The sequence below is a fragment of the Heterocephalus glaber genome, unplaced genomic scaffold (genome assembly GCF_053883595.1).
Source record: "Heterocephalus glaber isolate CG9 unplaced genomic scaffold, H.glaber_assembly_v1.0 deba00000676, whole genome shotgun sequence".
Classification (NCBI taxonomy): Eukaryota; Metazoa; Chordata; class Mammalia; order Rodentia; family Bathyergidae; genus Heterocephalus; species Heterocephalus glaber.
Genome location: NW_028258156.1, coordinates 25,150,556 through 25,170,305, shown reverse-complemented (window position 1 = coordinate 25,170,305; position 19,750 = coordinate 25,150,556). Strand labels below are relative to the sequence as shown.

Below are 19,750 nucleotides of genomic sequence, written 5' to 3'. Positions count from 1 at the left end.
CTCCGTACAACATAAAAATGTATTTCTTCTTTTATGACTAATTATAAAATAAAAAGCCCCATCTTATTTATTATAAATACTTTGGTATCTATTATTTATTACAAATAGAGGTGGTATTGGAGCACAGAGAAAAAGCTTTTTAATCAATAAAATGCCTTAAGGAAATCTTGTTCTTTACATACAGCAAAGTCACAATAATATTTAATTTATATTTTAAAATAAGACTATTTTTGTGTCATAAAAAAGCAGTATTTTACCAAGTGAAAATAATCTGAAGATGTTTTTAGGTAGAAAGCTGATTCCAGAAAGTTATTCTGGAATGCTTTGTGAATTGGAGTAATTGTGTTCTAAGAAGCTTATACTTTTAATACTTTTAAGAATGATATATTTTTGAAGGGCCATTTGGCAATAACCATCAAAATTGAAATTATATACAGACATACATATGTATAGTACACTGTGTTAGCTTTCAGGTTGTGGCAAAATACCCGAGATAAATAATTTAAAGGAAGAAAATTTTATTTTACGTTATAGCTTCAGTCCCTGGCCACTTGGTGAGGCAGAATAGAAACAATGGGGAGCGCACGGTAGAGCAAATGGGCACATTTCATGGTGAAACGCAGAAATTGAAATAGAGCTGACAAGTTAGGACTTTAAAGCTCAGCTCTTTGTCCTGCTTCCCCACTCTGAGAGCGCCGACTTCCAACCCCAGACTTTCAACAATTTTCTGAGCCAGAGATCGGCTGAATCTGCGTACGCGTTTTCTGGCTTTTGTGCTACCTACCTGCCTGCCAGTACTAAAGTGCTTCTGAGTGTTAGAGGAGGGTGGACTAACTGCCCTCCCAGTTTGGTCAAATTGTGAGTAAATGCATTTTCTCATTTTTTTGGTGGTTTTCTCGTGCTTTTGATGGAGGGTGGGCAAACAAGTTCAGATAGTACGGCCTCATAACCAAGCATCTGGCCTGAGTCACAGTCTTAATGGCATCTGGGCAAAAAAGAGACAGGAAGAGGTGGGGCCAGGGTCTCAACATCCGCTTCCGGGACACACAGCCCTCTGACCTCAGTAAGTCCCCCAGGCCCCACCCCTTCAGCTTCTCTAGCTCCCAACAGCATCACCGCTGGTGACCAAGCCTTCAGCACGTGGCCTTTGAGGAGCATTTCATATTGGAACCATAACATGCACATGCGTATTTGAACCTCCCATTTATTTACTTCATCTTCAATTTATCTTTCAGAAATATTTTAACAAACACGAGTGTTTATTATAATATTCTTTGTCTATCATGAGGGGTTCTGCTAGATAAACTGGTATATTCCCTTTTTTGAAGTAGAGAGGATTCATATTTACTGAAAAGAAGAGATCTTCATAATATCTTATTTTGTTCTTAAAAATTCAGGTTAAAGTATAATATACCAAGAGTGATTCTAGTGGGGTTTTCTTTGTAATAGAAATATTTCTGAATGAATATATGCCTATGTTTTCAGTGAGGAATGGGAATTAGCATGAGGGTACTTTTGACTTTTACTTTACAGATCTGCTTGGCAACAAGCAAATAATTTCCAAAAGGGGAGAGAAAACCTAGAATAGATAAAGGACAAGGCATTCAGTTTATATGTATTATAATTCAGAAAGAAAATTTAAATTACCTCATAATAGGTTGGTGGAAATATTAAGAATATAAACATAGGAAATAGAGGTCTAATATTTTAATCAGATTTTTTTCCTCTAATGTTGGCATAAAGGGCACTAAAGGTAGTGGAATATTTCATATTACATATGAAAATTCATTTTGTTAATAGTCTCCAGGTTATATTAAACTATCTAAAGATGACAATTTCAGGTATGAACTAAGATACAGAATAAGGCCATGCTGTAAGATACTATACTGTATTTACCAAATTCATAAGTTTAAAAAATCTTATATGAATTCTGCTAGGGGAAAATGTTTATTACATTCATAAAGGGTGTATTTGAGATATATTCTCTGATATTTAATAAGGGATGTGCCACAGATGAAGGCTCTACCACATTCATTTATATTCATGAGGTTTATCGTCAGTAAGAGTCCTCTGAAGTCTAGCAAGGTGTGCATTTCATTGAAGGCTTCCCCACTTTCATTGCATTTATAGGTTTTCCCTCCACCATGACAGCTTAGATGGAGGCAACGGAGGAGCTCTATCTGAAGGCTTCCCAGCATGCATTGCATTGAAAACATTCTTTTCTTCCATTGTATTTCACTCAAATTCAGTTTTGCTTTAGGATTTTATTACGTGCATCATGCTTATTTACACTCTGGTTGGAATAATACTAATAAGGAATACTAGTTTCAGGATGGCTGGAAAACAGAGCTTTCTCACTCTTAAGACAATAATACAACCTAGATTGGAGATCGTTTAGTAAAAACAATGTATTGGCATGGAACATTACAGAGTCTCAATAAATGTTACTTTCCCTTTTCTCCTTCTGTAAAATATAGTGCTATTTTTGTTTTAAAATATGTCAAAGTGGTAATTCAAGTGAATTTCTAAATTGTAATGGTTGCTTTTTTCTCCACGTTAGAATTAAGAGTATCAATCTTTGATGACATCACAGTAGAGTATGCAAAACATTATTGCTAAGACAATCATTAATCATACTTAGCTGAAAGAAAACTGTTTGCACTGTGGGGTTTGCATTGTTAGAATTTTTAGTGGGAGTTCCAGAAGGATTTCAGTATGTAAAGCTTATTTATATTTACTTAATTTACTTTTGTTATTGGAAAAATTACTATTTTTATTTTATGAACATAAAAGCAAATTTCTTATAAAAAGAAGGCAATATTCAAACTTGGGTCAAAAGAAAACTAGAACAAGGCGTGGTACATGTCTTTTAATAGCTTGTAACAAGTTTACCATAATTTGTTTGAGCACCTTGTATGGTTTTTAAACACACGATTTTCATTTTAACTAATGGTTTTTTCTTGATGATTTTACTTGTATTTAGAGAATGACTTAGGTTTCATTGGCCTACTTACCTTTGTGCTTTCTTTATGTCTTATTAACTAATGTGAATATAATTTTCCTCTGAGAGCCTTTTGGACTGCATCACATTAGTGAGAGTAGTTATGGTTGGAAAAACAGTATTTCTGACTTGTCTGATTGCTTATTAGGCACCATGTGTTGTGCAAAGTGCTCTGCATGATGGGCAGAAGATCCCCTTTTCTCCTTTGATAATTAAGCCTGAATTCTATTCTATATAATTTTAAAATACCTCACTCCCTCTTTGTTCCCTGTGCCTAATATATTAGTTTCTCTTTCACTTTCAACTTCTTACATTATTTAAGGCTGAACTTCTCATAAAGGACAAGCATACAGCTGATTTAAAAAAATTACGGTGAGAATCTCCGTCAATAAATGAATACAACTTGCTCAAAATTTTCACATTACTGAGACGCTTGAATTGGCTGCTGACAAATTGTTTTCTGTTTTCTACTCATCCTGAATTTTATTTACGTTTCATAACTCTCCTAACCTATCTTCTTTGTTCCATGTTGTTATATAGCCTACATCTGGCTTATCTAGTTTTTCAAGACATAAATTTCTATTTATACTCATAGCTTTCCATTAATGTAAAAGAGTTAAGCAACACCTTTATTCTCACTCTAACCAAGTTAAGAACTCTGGGCTGGGGATTTAGCTCAGTGGTTTTGCCGCCTCCTGCGCAAGTGCAAGGACCTGAGTTCGATCCCTGGTTCCAAAAAAAAAAAAAACTCTGGCAGCATTTTAATCCTTTCGTTTCCTCTCATCTACCCTCTGTAATCTCATACTGAAGTCTTTCGAGCTTAAATTTTAAATTCTCATCAAACATTTTAAACAATCAATATTTATTTGAACTAAACTGCAAATTTTACTTTTTACATGCTCCCTGGCTCCCTTGAGTTTCTTATATTCCTCATGGATTAATTAATCCTCAGGAACACATCTTCCAGAAATTCTTTCAAAAAGGGTTCAGGAGTACTAAACTTTACAAAATCCGTGTGTCTGAAAAGCTTTTTATTGTTTTCTAACATTTCATGATTGTTTGGTAAGAGAAAGAATTTTACATTCCAAACAATTTTCCCTCAGAGGTTTAAGATAATTATTTTCTTAGAAAACAGGCTTAATGACAGCAAGAAAAGTACAGCAAGTCTCACTGAGGAGTTTTTAATAGTTGTTCTTTTATTAGTGATCTGCAGTTTCTCTCCAGTGGTTGACAACTGGGTCTTTTTCCACTCATCATGCTAAACAGTTTTTTTTCACTCATAGAAGTTAGGCCTCCTCTTTACTCTTCTCCTTTTTGTTAATCTTGAGAACTTTAGAATTTTTTATTTTAATATCTCATTTTATGTAGCTCCTCTACCTTCTGAATTCCCCCACTTCTAACGTTAGGTGTACTGCTCTTCTCCCCATATTCAACATCCTCTTTCCCTGCACCCAGAGACAGGATACGTCAAGATTAAAAGCTCTTGCTTACCAATTTGTTCTTCAGCAATGAAACTTCGTGACAGGGAATCCAGTAAAATTGTTTCGATCATCATATATTTTCATTTCTCGCACTTCTGTTTTGTTTTTTCTTATGAACTCTCTTCCAGTTTCACAAATACAGTATGTTCTCTTAGCCCTCTGAGGATATCAGCTGTGCTAGTTATACAGTTTACATTTCTCTTTGCTTCCATTTATTCAACTCTTAGTTCTCTGGTTGGAAGTTTTTGAAAAATGAAGTTGATTTTTCTCAAAGTTGGTGATCCAAGATCATTTGTTTAAATTTGTATCTGCAATTCCTGGTTTCAATGTAAAAATCCCCAGACTGCGGGCAGACTTGTTTTTGTTGAGGACCAGGACACTGCTTGCTTCTCCACCCCAAGCACCCGTCACCCCTGCTCCTGGGTGTAGTGAGGGGCTCGCCTGCTTAGCAGTCCCTGCCCCAGCAACCTGGGGACCCCGACTCCTGTGTCCAGCATCCAGGACTTGCAGTGCAGTGCCATTTACAGGGTCTCTCTCAACATACATTTTAAATTTTGGTTCCCTCCTTCCGTTCTCTGAGATTCCTGGCCCAACTGGAGAGTATTTTCTTGTTTTATAATATCATTATAAACCCAATTGCTCATATTCTTAATTTCCAAGGATTTGGGCAGCGGGGGAAGACTACAGCTTGCTGTTTTGATTTAATCTTCTAACTGGCATTACATGTGTGCAGTTTCTCTTTAGGATGAATATTCTGGTGAAAGTTAAAAAAACAACAACAAGTTTCTTCTGAAAAAGGGATGTGAGTGGTAAAAACAAACAACCTGTGCATTTGGGATGGAGGGCAAGTGTACTGCAGTGCGTGGTTCTCCAAAGCCCTCCATCTAAAGACAGTCTTAGCTAGGTGAGATTTGGTAGTTGCTAATTAAATGACGTGTTAGGTTAAGCCAAAGTTCAGAAAGACTCCCACTAAATACCAATGTATGTATTAAAGTTTCGCCCTTGCTGAATTAACAGATGTGTCTTCTTTAGGTAAAAGAAAAGAGAAAATCACCCCTCAAACTCCTCCTCAAAAAGTAATAAAGCTACCCGTGTGGGGTTTGGGAGAGCCTAGTGCTGTGAAAGGCAAGGTTACCTTTTATGATCTGAGATCAAGCAGTTTGATTCAAAGGTGGGACATACGGATAACTGGGAAAGTAGTTCCCCGCCCCCCTCAAATATATATAATATAAATATATATATATATAAATCATAACTTAGTGGGTTTCTTTTCTCTGTTCCTGTTCATATGAAGTATTCTGAACCATTATTTGGATAACATATTTTCCTCTCATAATTTTTCTTTTGGTTTTCAGGATTGAACCCATGGCCTCTTCCCTGGGCTACATCCCTAGCCCTTTTAAAAAATTTTATTTTGAGACAGGGTCTCATTAAGTTGCTAAGTTGCCCAGGCTAGGCTTGAATTGTGATCCTCCTGCCTCAGCCTCCTAGAGTGCTGGGATTATAGGCCTGCACCACTACATCTCTCATGATTCTTATGGAAGAAAAATACCGATATGAAAGTATCATACTATATTAATAATTTAATTAAAAACATGTTTAAAAAGTAACCTCAGACAATTTTGTTTTAAGTGACATTTTCTATCTATTTTAGCAGCTGAACTTAGAATAGTAGCTTTTTTGGTGGATGGCAGTGGCTGAAGGGAAGAATGAGACAAATATTCAATGAGCTTGGGAAAGAAGTAGAACACATCAAGCATTTCACCACCAAACTGTTACTTTTTTTCTGTGCCACGTTAATTTGATTTTGTGAAAGGGTTTCCCCCTGAAACTATGATGAAAAACTATTACAAAAGAGACAGCGAGTGGAGTCATTCTGGAAGTGTGGCCTCATATCCTAGGAGCAAAAGCCACAAGCAAACCTAAGGGGTAGTTGCTGGAATAAATGAAGCTGCTTTTAGAATTTAGCAGAATCAACTGGATGGCTGTTAGAGTGACACAGGTGCTTCTGTCAGGCACATTATCGCGTTATCAGGACAGGGGACGGCTGGCAAGGCCACATCCTGCGAGCAGCGGCTCCTCCACTGTGACGAAGCCTAGAAAATCTGCAGTCCCTAGAGTCAGCCAAGAAGTGGAAGGATCCACTTGAGTGCTGGGTGGAAGGATTTCCCTCTGGAGCGCCCCTGTGTTCTGTTGGGGGCATAAATGCTTTCAGCTCCTTCTTTCTTTGTTTTGGGGGATCACGGATTTGGCCGGAGGCAAAAATTCTCCTACATCATCAGTGCTGTGTGAAGATGAATGTGTCATCTGTAATTGGAATACATACAGATTCCTGCCAGCTTTCCTCTGGACTACTGTATTAATTTTCTAAAATATGTGTGAAGTCAATACCTTTCTAAGCTTAATTCATAAAGATCTTTTCCATGTTTTTGTAGCAAGTCTCCATAAATGTTATTTAACAGCGGGATGGACTATTTGTCTTCCTACCAAAGCATTTCTTCTGTTCTTTAATGGGTAGACATTAATGTGACAAACTAAAAAGGGGGGAACATTCTGGGAGAGGGAATAGACATCTATGAAAGCCATAGGCAAAATAAATTTTATCTCTCCCCCAAAGAATAAGAGTAGTGGGATGGGGGTGTACCTCAGTGGTACAACATGCACTTAGAAAGCCAGGCATGGTGATGCATGCCTACAATCCCAGAACTTTAGGAGGCCTGAAATCCCAGTACTTTAGGAGGCTGAGGCAGGAGGAGCCAAAATTCTATCTCAGCTTGGACAACTTAGCAACTAAGTGAGACTCTGTCTCAAAAGCACAAAAAATAAAAAGGGCCAGGAATGTAGCTTAGAGCCAAGGCCTTGGGTTCGAGTCCTAGTACTGAAAAAAAGATGTGCGCTTAGCATGTGTGAGACCCTAAGTTTGATCCTTGGCATGGGAGTGTGGGGGGGAGGAGAGAGAGAGAGAGAGAGAGAGAGAGAGAGAGAGAGAGAGAGAGAGAGAGAGAGAGAGAGAGAACAGAGAAAGCCAGAGAAAGAGAGCCAGAGAGGGATGTAGAGACATTTAAGATATTGCATTTTAAGAAAGAGGACCAGGGAGAGGGAAAGGGAGAGAGAGAGAGAGAGAACAGGCAGGTGTCTAGGGTATATGTGCAATCAGAATGGCACTCCTGGAGATTAAATTGTGCTTTCATCTCTGCTTTTGTGAGATGGCAGCTGGTAACATGGGGAATCCCCTGAGACTTCAGGGCGTGTGGGGCTCAATGGAGAGGATGACTCTCCACTGACACAGGGATGGAAGGAGTCAGGTTGTTAGTGAGTGTCTTATGCTAGAATATTGGGCCTCCCCTCCTGGGCAGTCAGTCAGACTGCAGAGCCAGGTGAGGGAACAGAGCTGGTCTTCCATATCAGGGTCCGAAGGAAAGAATAATTTGCTGCCAATAGATCTGCTGTCTCCAGAAGACAGACACAGAAGCCCCGAGACTGTCCTCTCTCTGCTCTGTGAGAAGAGTGCAGTGAGCTTTCCTGTATTCCAAGGTTACCCAAGGGAGCAGCCTGGCCCTGGGAGGCCCGGAGGGCAAAAAGGAGCAGTGGTGGCTGAGGAGCTGCACTGGACATGGAGCTTCAGGTGACAAGCACCTTGATGTCTTCTCTTGGAGGAGAAGAGAGATGTGGACTGAAGGGGCTGAGCACTGGTGCTGGCCTAGAGGACAATGGTGGGTCCTAATGGGGTGGAGACACGCAGAGTGTTAGCATCCCTTGCGGCTAACCCTGACCTGAGCCAAAGGCTGGACCACAGAGAGTCCCCCAAGGCAGGAGGGGTAGGGCTGCCTGTGTTGGCTGCAATGGAAACACATCATTTGGCAGACTCCAACATGGCAGCTGTGGTGGCTCAGGCTGCAGGGTCTCAATGAAGTTCGTGGGCAAAGCACAGGAAGTGCAGTAAGGAGAGCAACATCAGCTTTCTTGCCACTCAGGCTCTTGGAAGTTCAATCTGTTTTGAGATCAGAGCACTATGACTACCTTTCAAATGTTGTTGTGTTCTGGAAAAGTTCCTCACAGGTAACAGTTAAATTATTGCTATTCCATATTTATTATGAAACTACATTTTATGTTAATTTCATTCGTCCTTATCATAATATGAGAAATACAGACTAGAAAACAAATACCTGGTATTCTGATTATGTGTAGTTACAACAAAAGGAAAAGCCAAGTGGGAACCAAGAAATTCCTAGAATTTCCTTCCAACTCATACTAACTAATGGATTTTGATTTTCTGAATCTATTATTTTCTTTCAACTTGAACTTACTGTTTGTTTCATCAGTAGGAGATATTTTAGGGACCCAGAATTCAGAAGCAGGCACACAGCACAAACATCAAGAAAATACTAACCACCAAGCCATCCACAGTGCTTCAAGGCTCCTCTGCTTCAATCTCAGTCCCAAATCCCTCCTTTATAAATCTCTCAAAGATAAATTTTATAGATCAAAGACACATTCCAAAGAAAATCAGGTAGCAGCATCTATAAATCTCAGACCCCAGGAAGACAACTGAAAATCTCAATATAATGGTAGCAGAACAATTTTGTAGTCTATAAATATTGAAAAAAAAACACCCCATATTCCCAGTAAAAGCTGAACAAATTAAGATGAGATATAAACGATTCAAGTGAAGTTAAAGATATTTGTGCCACAGATTTTTAATATGCATAAAAGTAGCTGATTACCTAATAAAGAATCTTTGGGACAAGTGTACCCCTTCTGTCTTGTCTATGATAAGAATCATCGGTATGGCTCTAAGTATGCTTTTGCTATTTAACAAATATGCATTTAAAATATGTCCAGTGGAATAAACCTAAGTGCTGTACACAGCATGGGAGATAACAATTACTTACCCTGTAGGCTGGCTCTCAAATTCTTCTGACCACTGCTCTTGAATATCCTCTGTAGAAAGATCTACATCCCGGGTGGTGGCAAAATTGAACTCGCTGCCTTCATTTCCATGGAAATAAATGGAGTTCCCATCTGACTGACAGCTATGCTGTAGATAAAAAGAGAGCACAGGGTGGCTGTTGAATTGGTTTTGTAGCTCTATCTGTCTTACTCATGTATAATTTGAGTTTTTAGGAAAGCCATTATATTATTCCCTCTATGATGGACTCGCAAATCAAAGGGGCTTGTTACCCCCCCCTTTTTTCGGCCTTGTTAATTAAATTGCTGTTTCATTCTAACTTACTAAATTATGACAAAAAAAGGAGACAAGAGGGCATTTGAGCTTTGCCATCTCAGCCTTCAGTATGAAACAAGAATATTTTAATTGGAATACTTTCCCATCTTTATCATAGCCCTTGTTGTGGAAATTAAGTCTGATAATGACTTGCTCTATATTTTAAATTCTGTGGTTATGGGCTAAATCACACTGACCTTTTCAATATTCCATATATTTCTGACTTGCCATTCAAATCTTTCCCAATTTGTCTGTAAATGGGATATAAGTAGAATAGCCAGCTAATGAAAACACGGAAAACAGAAAAGGTCAAAGTAATCCCAGATATGATCGTATATATTCAGACAGCTTCTGAGGAAGTTTCTGACCAGACCTAAGCAGTGCATGATGGTCCCAAGGAAGAGCTGGCAAGTCACAGACTTTGTCAGTTTCCAAAAGAACACTTGCAAAGAATTTTTTAAAAATGAATTTCTTGTAGTCTCCTTTTTTAACCTATATTTTTTAGCTTGAAGTGAGTAATCAAAGGCAAAATCAAATTCTGGAGTTGAAGAAACTGAATATGTATTTCTCAAAATTATAAGCTTGCATTAAGCACAATTTTGGTCACATATAGGGAAATGTTAATATATGTAAGACCAAAGGTCGTTTTCAATTTTTAAGACTCTTAAAATGAAATAGAAATGAAAAAAAAATTGCCCAGTGACTGAGAGTTCTGAAGGGCAGAGATCATGTCTATTTTGTTCCTTACTGTATTCTGGGTCTTAGAGCACTGGCCTACAGTGGGCATTCAGAAATACTTGTAGAGTAGTTTAATAACTAAATGAATAGATGGCATGGCTATTCCTTTTCAGGTAATCAGTAATTCTTATATGGAGAAATCACTATGTAAAAGGTACTAAATAAGGTATTGGGGAGGTGTTTATGATGTAATAACATGCAATCTTGGCTTTCAAAAATTCCACTCTAGTTGAGTAATATCAAAGAGAGGCCTCATGCTAGGCAGCATATTGCCATATGGCCAATGAGTGAGAGAAGACAGAAATCACCATGTGTAGGGCTGGTGTAGACAAACAAGCTTCATGCATGAGCTAATCTTCAATTGGCTTTAGAAAGGATAAACAGAAATCCAAGCTGGAGGACAAATATGAATGAATTACAAAGGCGATAAGTAGGTGTGATTTGAGAATTAGACTGGAGCCTGAATGTAAAAGATCTTATATGGTAGTCTTGATAATCTCTACACTATTCTTTTGGCTATGGTGTGCTAGAACAATGGTGATACAGGTACAAAGAGATGTTGTATGACAATTAAACTGGTACACCTGGTAAAACCAACTGGGTTGGAATTAGACATGCTACTAGATTGGAAGAGTAAATACAGTTTCCAGAAATTCAAGAGAGTAGGAGTGTATGATCTTAAAGGAGTCATACCACTAAGATACACACAGCCTGGGCCCATCGTCAGTTTAGATAATATTGCAGGATATGGCCTGAACCCACTGTTGAGAATCTTCTTCAAATGCAGTAATTGTGGATGCTAAGATGAGCTCATTATGCACAATTCTTCACCTAGACATATTGATCAAAGCTAGAATTTAGTTTCTTTAACAGTAAATATAAATTATCAAGTAATGAGAAATCCAGGGATCCTCTGTTACCACGCATATTGTAAAGACAACCAATGCTAACTAGAATGCAAAGTTTACTTTCCTAATAAAAAACCCACTGAGTTCTAAATAACAGTCTTCACTGTTATCTCCTGATCCTGCTCAACTGTGGCCCTCGCTTACCTGGAATAAATACCAAGATGCAGAGATCAATACAAAAGGGAATATCACACATGAAAAATCTGTTCATGTGAAGGAAATAATTTATAATTTCAGTAATATATTTGTGTAATAGAATGACTTACCTAACACGAAACTTTGGCCATTTCTGACTAAATATCCATTTAATCATTTCATTTTTGGTTTCATTTAACACAGAATTGTTTGTTAATAGTTGAAAACTGTTAATACATAATTTTTGCTACCTTCCTGAGATTTAAATTATTAATGTACTTGATGCACATTTTAAACTTAGTTGAGATAGAAAATTTATGTAAAAAGTAAAATTCTTTAAAAACTGGATGGCATATAGTTAAATTAGTCTCATAAAGTGAATTGGTGTAATTGAAAAGCAAAAGTATATTTCAAAGGACCTTTTTGTTAGTTAATTTACTGTTCACATCTGGTGGATGAACATGCCATTTGCAACTGTGTAACTACTAAAAATTAGTTATCAAATATTCATTTTACTACTATAGCCACAATAATGTCAGCTTATGAAATATAAGTAATATTGACCATAGTAAGTATGAAGAAAGAAACTTGGAAAAAAACTTCCCTTCAAATAAATCTTAACCAACTGTAATATCAGTAGGATCTAAAAACCAGTAGGAATTGTTTTTCCTATGAGGCTAGAATGGCATAGTTTTGGATACAGTTTTAAAGTCCCCATAGGGCTGTTTTCAACCAATTTATAGTAAATGAACAACACTCAGTATTAAAGCTAAAACTGAACAAACAGGGCAGTTTTTTTAAATAATAGTGAGTTTGGGTCTTTGCCCTGAAAACTCCTAGTCCTTTCTATCAAATAGCTTTATTCTTCTCTCAAAGGAGCCCAGCGCCCTTTCCAGGTGCAGAGGGGAGAAGTACTGCTCTTGGAATGTTCTCTTCTTTGTAGTCTTAGTAAGGTGACACCGTATCAAAAGAAGCCTGTGACACACCCTAAGCCAGCAGCCACAGCTCAGCAGGCAGTGGCTCCATCTTCCTTCCCCTCTAATCAAGATGAGGCTGTCATTTTCTAGGCAGCAGAATCTGGAGATGCACAGAATATACCCAGCTTTCTGTGCTCTGCACCACACTGAGGAGATCAGGATGCTTTCTGCCTCGTATTCTGATCAGAACCCAGTGCTTTCAAGGCTGGCAGTGACAGCAAGATGCTCCCTGAAAGTCAAATGAGCAAGTAGGGTGCTACTAGGCTTTAAGAAATGGTTTGGTTGGCCAAGCTGAATTCCTGAGCCACTTGAGAGCAATGGGCCTATGGAGCCCCCTCTCTAAGAGTTGGTTATTTGTGGGCTCTGTATTAGAGGTTCTGGGCAAGCCAGAGGGCCAGTGTTGTGTTCTCCTTCTGTGGATCCCTAAATTTATTACAAAGCAAATTAGAGCATCACATTAATTTTCTTATAGGGCAAGTCATGGGGGCTCAATTTGTCTTGGATTAGGTTGATTTCCCAGATATTCTCCAAATTACAAATTGATAGCTGAATGTATTTGGGTTGAGATAGTTTGAAGCTTTCACATGTTTCTTTCTGCATCTCTCTGCCTATGCATGGGAAACCAGGGCTGCTTGGTGAAGGGTTGCTTGAACTTTCCCCTAGAATCTAAATCAATTAATTCAGCACTGACTTGAATCAAGGAAAGTACTGAGGAAGGAAATGACTGAGATGATAAAGAATGAGAACTCAGTTACTCTTCATTCTCAAGAAACTGGGGATTGGAATCAGAAGGCGTGTTCAAATGTATTTTCTGTGCTTAATGGCTAAGGAGGTTTTGCACAAGTTATTTAACATCCTTATCCCTCAGTTTCTCAGGTTGAAGAATAAAATCACTGCTATTCCCTAGACAGGTTGTTAGAAATATATAAGGAAGTATTTTTTGAAACTTCTAAGTGCTGTAAAATAATCATTATTTCTGAATATGTGCCTAAAATATGGTCGTATATTCCATGCTCTTAGCAGTAGGTGATAGACAAATAGAAGAGTAAAATTATTTTTGTTTCTCATCAGAATAGTCATTTAAATTCTTCATGTCAAATTAAAACCTTTTTTAGTAAAATGAACAAGAATATGTTCTACTATACAACATGGCAAGAATATGCAAACATTCACGCATTATCAGGGCACATAAAACCATCAATTAGAACTTTAAGAGTCCTCCAAATTTTGGCAGATTATCAAATATTCTTCAAACACTGGAAAATTCTATAATATAAGATGACTGAAGCCACTTTTCTCACAGATGAAAGTGCATTGTATAATATCAATCTACTACGCTAAAAATCCAAGTGAATCGCGCATTGAAAGTATAAAAAGAACTTCAGGAAACTGCTTTCAATTTTAATACCCAGCTGTTTTTGTTCAGCATCTATTCAAACTCATGTCATTTATATGCAATAACAATTAAAATCTAGACAATTTCAACAAACAATTAAATGTCTAACTTAGTGAGATACATAAGCTCTTCAGCTGATAACATAAGAATATTTTGGAATTCAGGGCGACTTTATTTTGAGCATCATGAAAATTTATCAGGTTTTTCTGAACAAATCATTATATATCACATGTAACTTTCTGAGTCATAACTTTTGATTGATTTAGATTGAATATGTATCAGGTAAACAAGCATTTATTTTGAGTAAAATAAAGGTACAATTTCTGCAGATGATTAAATTTTTCTATTTCTATCCCTCCTAATGTACATTGATTATTCTACCAGTTATTATTTTTACTTATTGTTTTAGTACTGATTGATGACACACACTTTAAACCTCAAAGTACTAGCAGGTACTCAATTTTTAAAAATCCTTTAAAATAGTCGTTCTGTGTTTCTCTTTGTCGATCAACCATATTTTTCTACTTTGCTCCTCAATGGGTTTCCTTTACTTGACATGCAGAACACAGTGTAATGAAGTGACAAGAATTTGCCATTCATAGAAGCATCAACAGGAAACATCAGTGCAAATTCCTCTGTATAACAAGTCCTTGGCCACAGTTCAGGTTAGCGTTTTCCTAAGGTTGTTCCCTATACTCGGCTGAAAATTTTCACAACTTCACCCCTGGACTTGTAAAAGAACTTACAATCACCACCACCATTGTTTAATTAGGTTTTCATCGAAGAGGGACACAGAGGCATCTCTTAATATTATCTCCCTGGGGGTCTAATGGCCTTAATGATTCTTTCAGGAATCTATAGCCTGATAATCTATTTTTTGAAGATATCCTTTTGGTTGGAATGAGTACACTGGGTATTTGGGTGATGCCAGCTTGCAGAGAGCTGGTGGCAGATGGAATGAAATCTGCCTGGTATGCCTTCCCCTCCCCATGAGCAGAGAGCCATCCATTTCCTCCATTAAGGACTTGTCACTCAGCCTACCCAGCTGGAAGACCATTTTTGATAGCCAAGCTGGCTGGTGGCAGACAATTCAGATACGAAGTGCACTTTAAAAGGAAGCTAAAACATCATTTGTAGGAAAATTGAAAATGCATGGCTTCCACCACAGCCAATTTTTTAATGACTGTAATATTTTAAGTGATTATTTTTGCCACTTCAGATTGCTCCTTAGAGAGGAGAGGTTTTTTAATTAAAATCTAGGTGATGCAAACAGATGAGATATGAGGAGCAGAGGAAAGAGAAATAAGATGAATAAAATTAATTAAAATGGCATTGTTGGCAGAGCCATAAATTAGCCACTGTCCAGCCAGAAATAAAATGCACTGAAATAGGAACTTCTGGATGAATGTGAGATGTGTACTGGGGTAGGCTGGAAGCTGACTGGCTTATAGCCTGCATCGCATTGTGTTTCTTAAGCCTTTTGCTATGTTACGGCTGTTATCATATAGAAATATGCATTTCCTACACACTAGCTCAATGGTCTTTAAAGGTACAGAAGTTTACTTACTTTTAAAATAAAAATAGGAAAAGAATGATTTCTCTCACAGGGCAAAATGAATTTTTATTATTTTCCACACATTCAATTTCTAGGTAATTTAGTGCCAGTTTAAAAACTGAAAGCTTGGCTATGAACACAGTGCAGGTGCGGGCGGGCTGAAGTGCATTTTCTCTAGGCAACACAATGGCTTCAACCACGGTGACTGAATTTTAGGGAGCTTCAGGAGTGGTTTTTTTCCTCATTATTTTCTGGATTCATTAAGCAACCACATTTTGAACCACTCTGTACTAAGGTTTATAAAGATTCAATTTATGATATATTTTGTGACAAGTGTATAATTACTTGGCAATAGTTATGACAATTCTAAAATGGCAATAGTGATAGATTTGAATTGCAGTAATGAGAGGAAGAATAACAATGTAAAATTCCAAAAGGCCATTGTTAACCTTGTCCTGTCTTTGGGGATCAACTTGACTTTCAGAGTCTGATGTTTTCAGACTTGCCTCCTCAAATTAAGGCCAAACATGCCACGCATGCATGGGATCCCAGGCTGCAATATGACTCAGATCCAAAGGGCCAGATTTTATAGTTCAGCAGGCTTGGCTTCAAAACTCAAAGCCATTTGGTATCTCTGAGCCTCTGTTTTTTCATCTGCGAAATGGGGATAATTGTAGGGATGAGATGAGACATGGAAGGAGCATGCCTACCCCAAAGACTAGTGAATCAAATTAGCATCTGTGAATGCTAATGCTCATTTTCTTCCCCTTCTCATGTATTCATTTAAGAAATTTTACCTTAATGAATGTCAGTCTGCTGCTTATTGTGCTAGGTGCTGTGTTAGGTGCAGTGCTAGGTACAAAGACAATGGAAATGTCACTATATCTTAAGTGTTTCTGTAGCATAAAATGAATTTCACTTTTTGAATACTGTGTTAACTCAAAGAAATGTGTCAGCTTCAGACAAAAACACAACACAACATAACAAAAACAAAAGTACATTCAAGCACCAAGGCTGTGGAGATTTGATTGAATGGTTATTTCCTGTAGAATTTATCAAAATTAGCTGCTTCTGTATTATTGCAACTCTTGTCATGGTGATCTGGCTCATTTCCATGTTTCACCAATGCTATCCCACATTAATTACTGTACAAATAGGCCTCATTGGGGGGAAATTGTGAAAAGCACACTATTACATTTAACCCTTCATCCCCAAAGTACTCTTATTAGCTTAACAAATTATATTCTGGCTCGTTCTACAATATCATGTAACCACCTCTTGGGGGAAATATGACAATAAGAGCAATACAATCTGGAGTGAAGAATATCCCAACCAAAGGGAATTTGGATAGACAGCATGCAATTAACCATGCTGGAATCTGGCCAGAAAATCATAGTTAACATCCCGATTCTTAATGGAAAAAGACACGGGAACATGGACTAGCCACAAGTCTTACTGAGCTCAGGTTTATCCTCATTAGAAAAGCAGTACAGCGATCTGTAAAGCACATGTCTGAAAAGCATATAATTTCCTTCTATTTATCTTTTATATTCTAAAAAAATAAAATCATAAAATGGATTACTCAAAGCTTTTTCTGGAGTGCACAATGGAGTATTTTATGGAAGACACTTTGGGCATTATAGTAGGCTGGCATTTCTCTGCTAGGAGGTTATACTACAAAAAGTAGGTTAAAATGACCCTAGTAGGATCTTTGCTTTCACCATTGGTTTTAGTTTTTTTTTCATTAGCTTCAACATGAGTTGTGACTTTACATTTTTCAAACAAATTAACAAAGGTTTTTTTCCTCCCACAATTTGGACATAATGACCTTTTTCTTCCATCGATGATTCAGCAACTTGTGACAATAATATCAGGCATGTGACAGCAGACTGAGAATGTAAGATGCAATTCTTTTTCAGGACTGGAGACTTGCCTACTGTCCACTGGGACATCAAACTTGGCAAATGCGCAATGTACAAGAGCAATAAGAAAATTAATAGATTCTCCTGTTCTGATGAATGGTTCCCCTTCATGGATTATTGATTTACCTAATGGCTGTTATCTTTTTTTTTTTTCCGGTACTGGGAATTGAACTCAGGACCTTGAGCTTGCCAGGCAGGTGTGGCGCTGCTGAGCTACATCCCTGGCCCACCACTGTTGCTTTGTCAGAGCCTTTTGTGATTGTTAAACTAAGAAAATAGTCACTATTGGATATTTATCAACATTAAATGTGGAAATTTATCAACATTAAAAGGGAAGCACTCAAACTAAAAATCAAAGTAGGATGAAAGGGATTATTCTGTACCTTAGTTACTCGACATCCTTGGTATACATTTGCATATTTAAAGTAATTATTTGCAAGGGAATTCCTTTTAAATACATGTGATCAAGTCACAGGCTATTCTAAAGGCCAAACCTTCATAACAGAATCTGTGACATTTAGTGCTGATTTACTTCTCAATTCTAGTTGACATAAATGTGTAGAAGAAGTAATCTGGAATTCCATTCTGGCCACACAATAAACTAGGGTAATAAATAGAGAAAGATTAGCAGTGCAGGCACAGCAATCAGAGTGGGAAGATTTCTTAAAAATGAAAATATGTGGCTCACCACCTATCTCACAGTGGTCTGCTTTTAATCTATAGGTCAGTTTCAGGGCCAGCAGAAGCCAGTGATTTATGCTTTGCCAGCTGAGGATAAGCAGGATAGCAAAGCAGACAGAAACATTTATTAATGGCAAGTGAGCAGAGCACTTTCTGTCCTCCTCCTTACACACACATACATGTACACGCACACATCAGAGAGTCATGGGTGATTCATGAGTTCAAAATAAAAATTCTGGCTGTCGCCACAGATAGAAATAAACAAACAATTCACCTCCATGGGATATTGATCCATCCAGAAGTTCTGCTTCCTGAGTGAGGTATTATTAAAGGATGGGGAGAAAAAAACAAAAGTCCCCTGCTCACAGCCCTCTCCGACTCCTCCGTCCTGGGTTCTTCTCAGAGCACACCCGCACCTTCCCAGGGCTTCTCTTTGAGGAAGCCATGCAAGGCAGGAAGCTGCACAGCTCTGGGCTGAGCCTCCCATAAACTTACATGCCATGCTTTTCTTTGAACTTGAAAGAATATTTTCAGGTTGCAGGATCCATGTTTGAGGAGCTGGAAGGAGCTAACTTATGATGGACCAGTTCAGCAGTTCCTAGTGTAGCCGACCAATATCAAATGCTGAGCATCCAGGGTCTTGTAGACATCCTGTGCTCATCTATCCAATTATAAACTGAGGACATGGCCTCCCTCATAATGCTGGGACCCACAGAGCATTCAGTACATGCTATCAATAGTACTGCTCCCATTCTTATCATATTACCATTATTGATCAGAATTATAGTGACTGCCACTATTATTTTCGCTGAATAATACTCAGTATCCATGCGGTCTCCATCTCACTGCAAGTGTCATTCCTGGATGTGAGAATCCTATCCAGGGTGAAATGCTAAACCTTAATACTATTTTAAATGGAGAAAGCGGGAAAATTCCACTTATATACTTCTATCCTCAGTGGCAAAACCATGACCATTTTCACAGCTGGTGCTCCAGAAAGTGCCTTGAGGCAAATTATCCTCCTGCTCTGGGTGTCAGAATGTGCCCTCAACACTTGAATGTGGTACCAACACTCACAGCCACTGGATAGAGTTGCTGCCAGGTGACAGAAGCTATGGTAACAAAAGTTATTCTACCAACTGCTGCTGGTGATCTGATACAGTGTACTCCACATTTTCAGGATAGGAACTACTGACACCAATTCTTGATCATTCTAGAAATCACATACAAAAGTTTATAAAAAGGATGTGGTATTCCATAAGAGAAGGCAGTCTCTGCAACCCATAATTAAGACAGGGGCTTGGCACTGTGTCACAGGCTCCTCCCTTTGGAGAGTGCAGTGACTGTGTCCTCCAGAGATCACTAAGGAGGGCAGTGCTCTGGTAGCTCCTGCACTAGCAGCACTCTATGTATGGAGATTTAAAACCTTACTTGCCTGGTGGTGAACAAAGCGCTGCTGAGGGTTTCATGGGCAATTAAAAATGGTGACAGTAATTAGAAGACAAGAGAATGTGGTGCACCTTTCACTGACACGGGAAAGTTCTCTGTAAAATCCCAGGGAGGTGAGTCAGGCAGGGCCACGGACGTGCAGGAGAATGAAGGAAACACAGATGGCTATACTGGAAGAACATATTGATGCTGTACCTTTCTAGAGTCCTCCTCAGCTTTCCAACTCCCAATCAAAGGTCCCAGCAGATCTAAGGGCAGGGCGGACATTAAAAGCTGAGTTCCT

General features: G+C 38.2%; 1 protein-coding gene across 1 annotated transcript in view; it reads right to left on the bottom strand.

The window, feature by feature from the left end:
* The window catches only part of Reln (reelin), a 445,708-nt gene that overhangs the window by 162,473 nt on the left and 263,485 nt on the right, over positions 1–19,750 (bottom strand). The window contains 1 exon segment of the mRNA XM_021253949.2: positions 9,375–9,520. Coding sequence (XP_021109608.2) covers positions 9,375–9,520 — 146 coding nt within the window.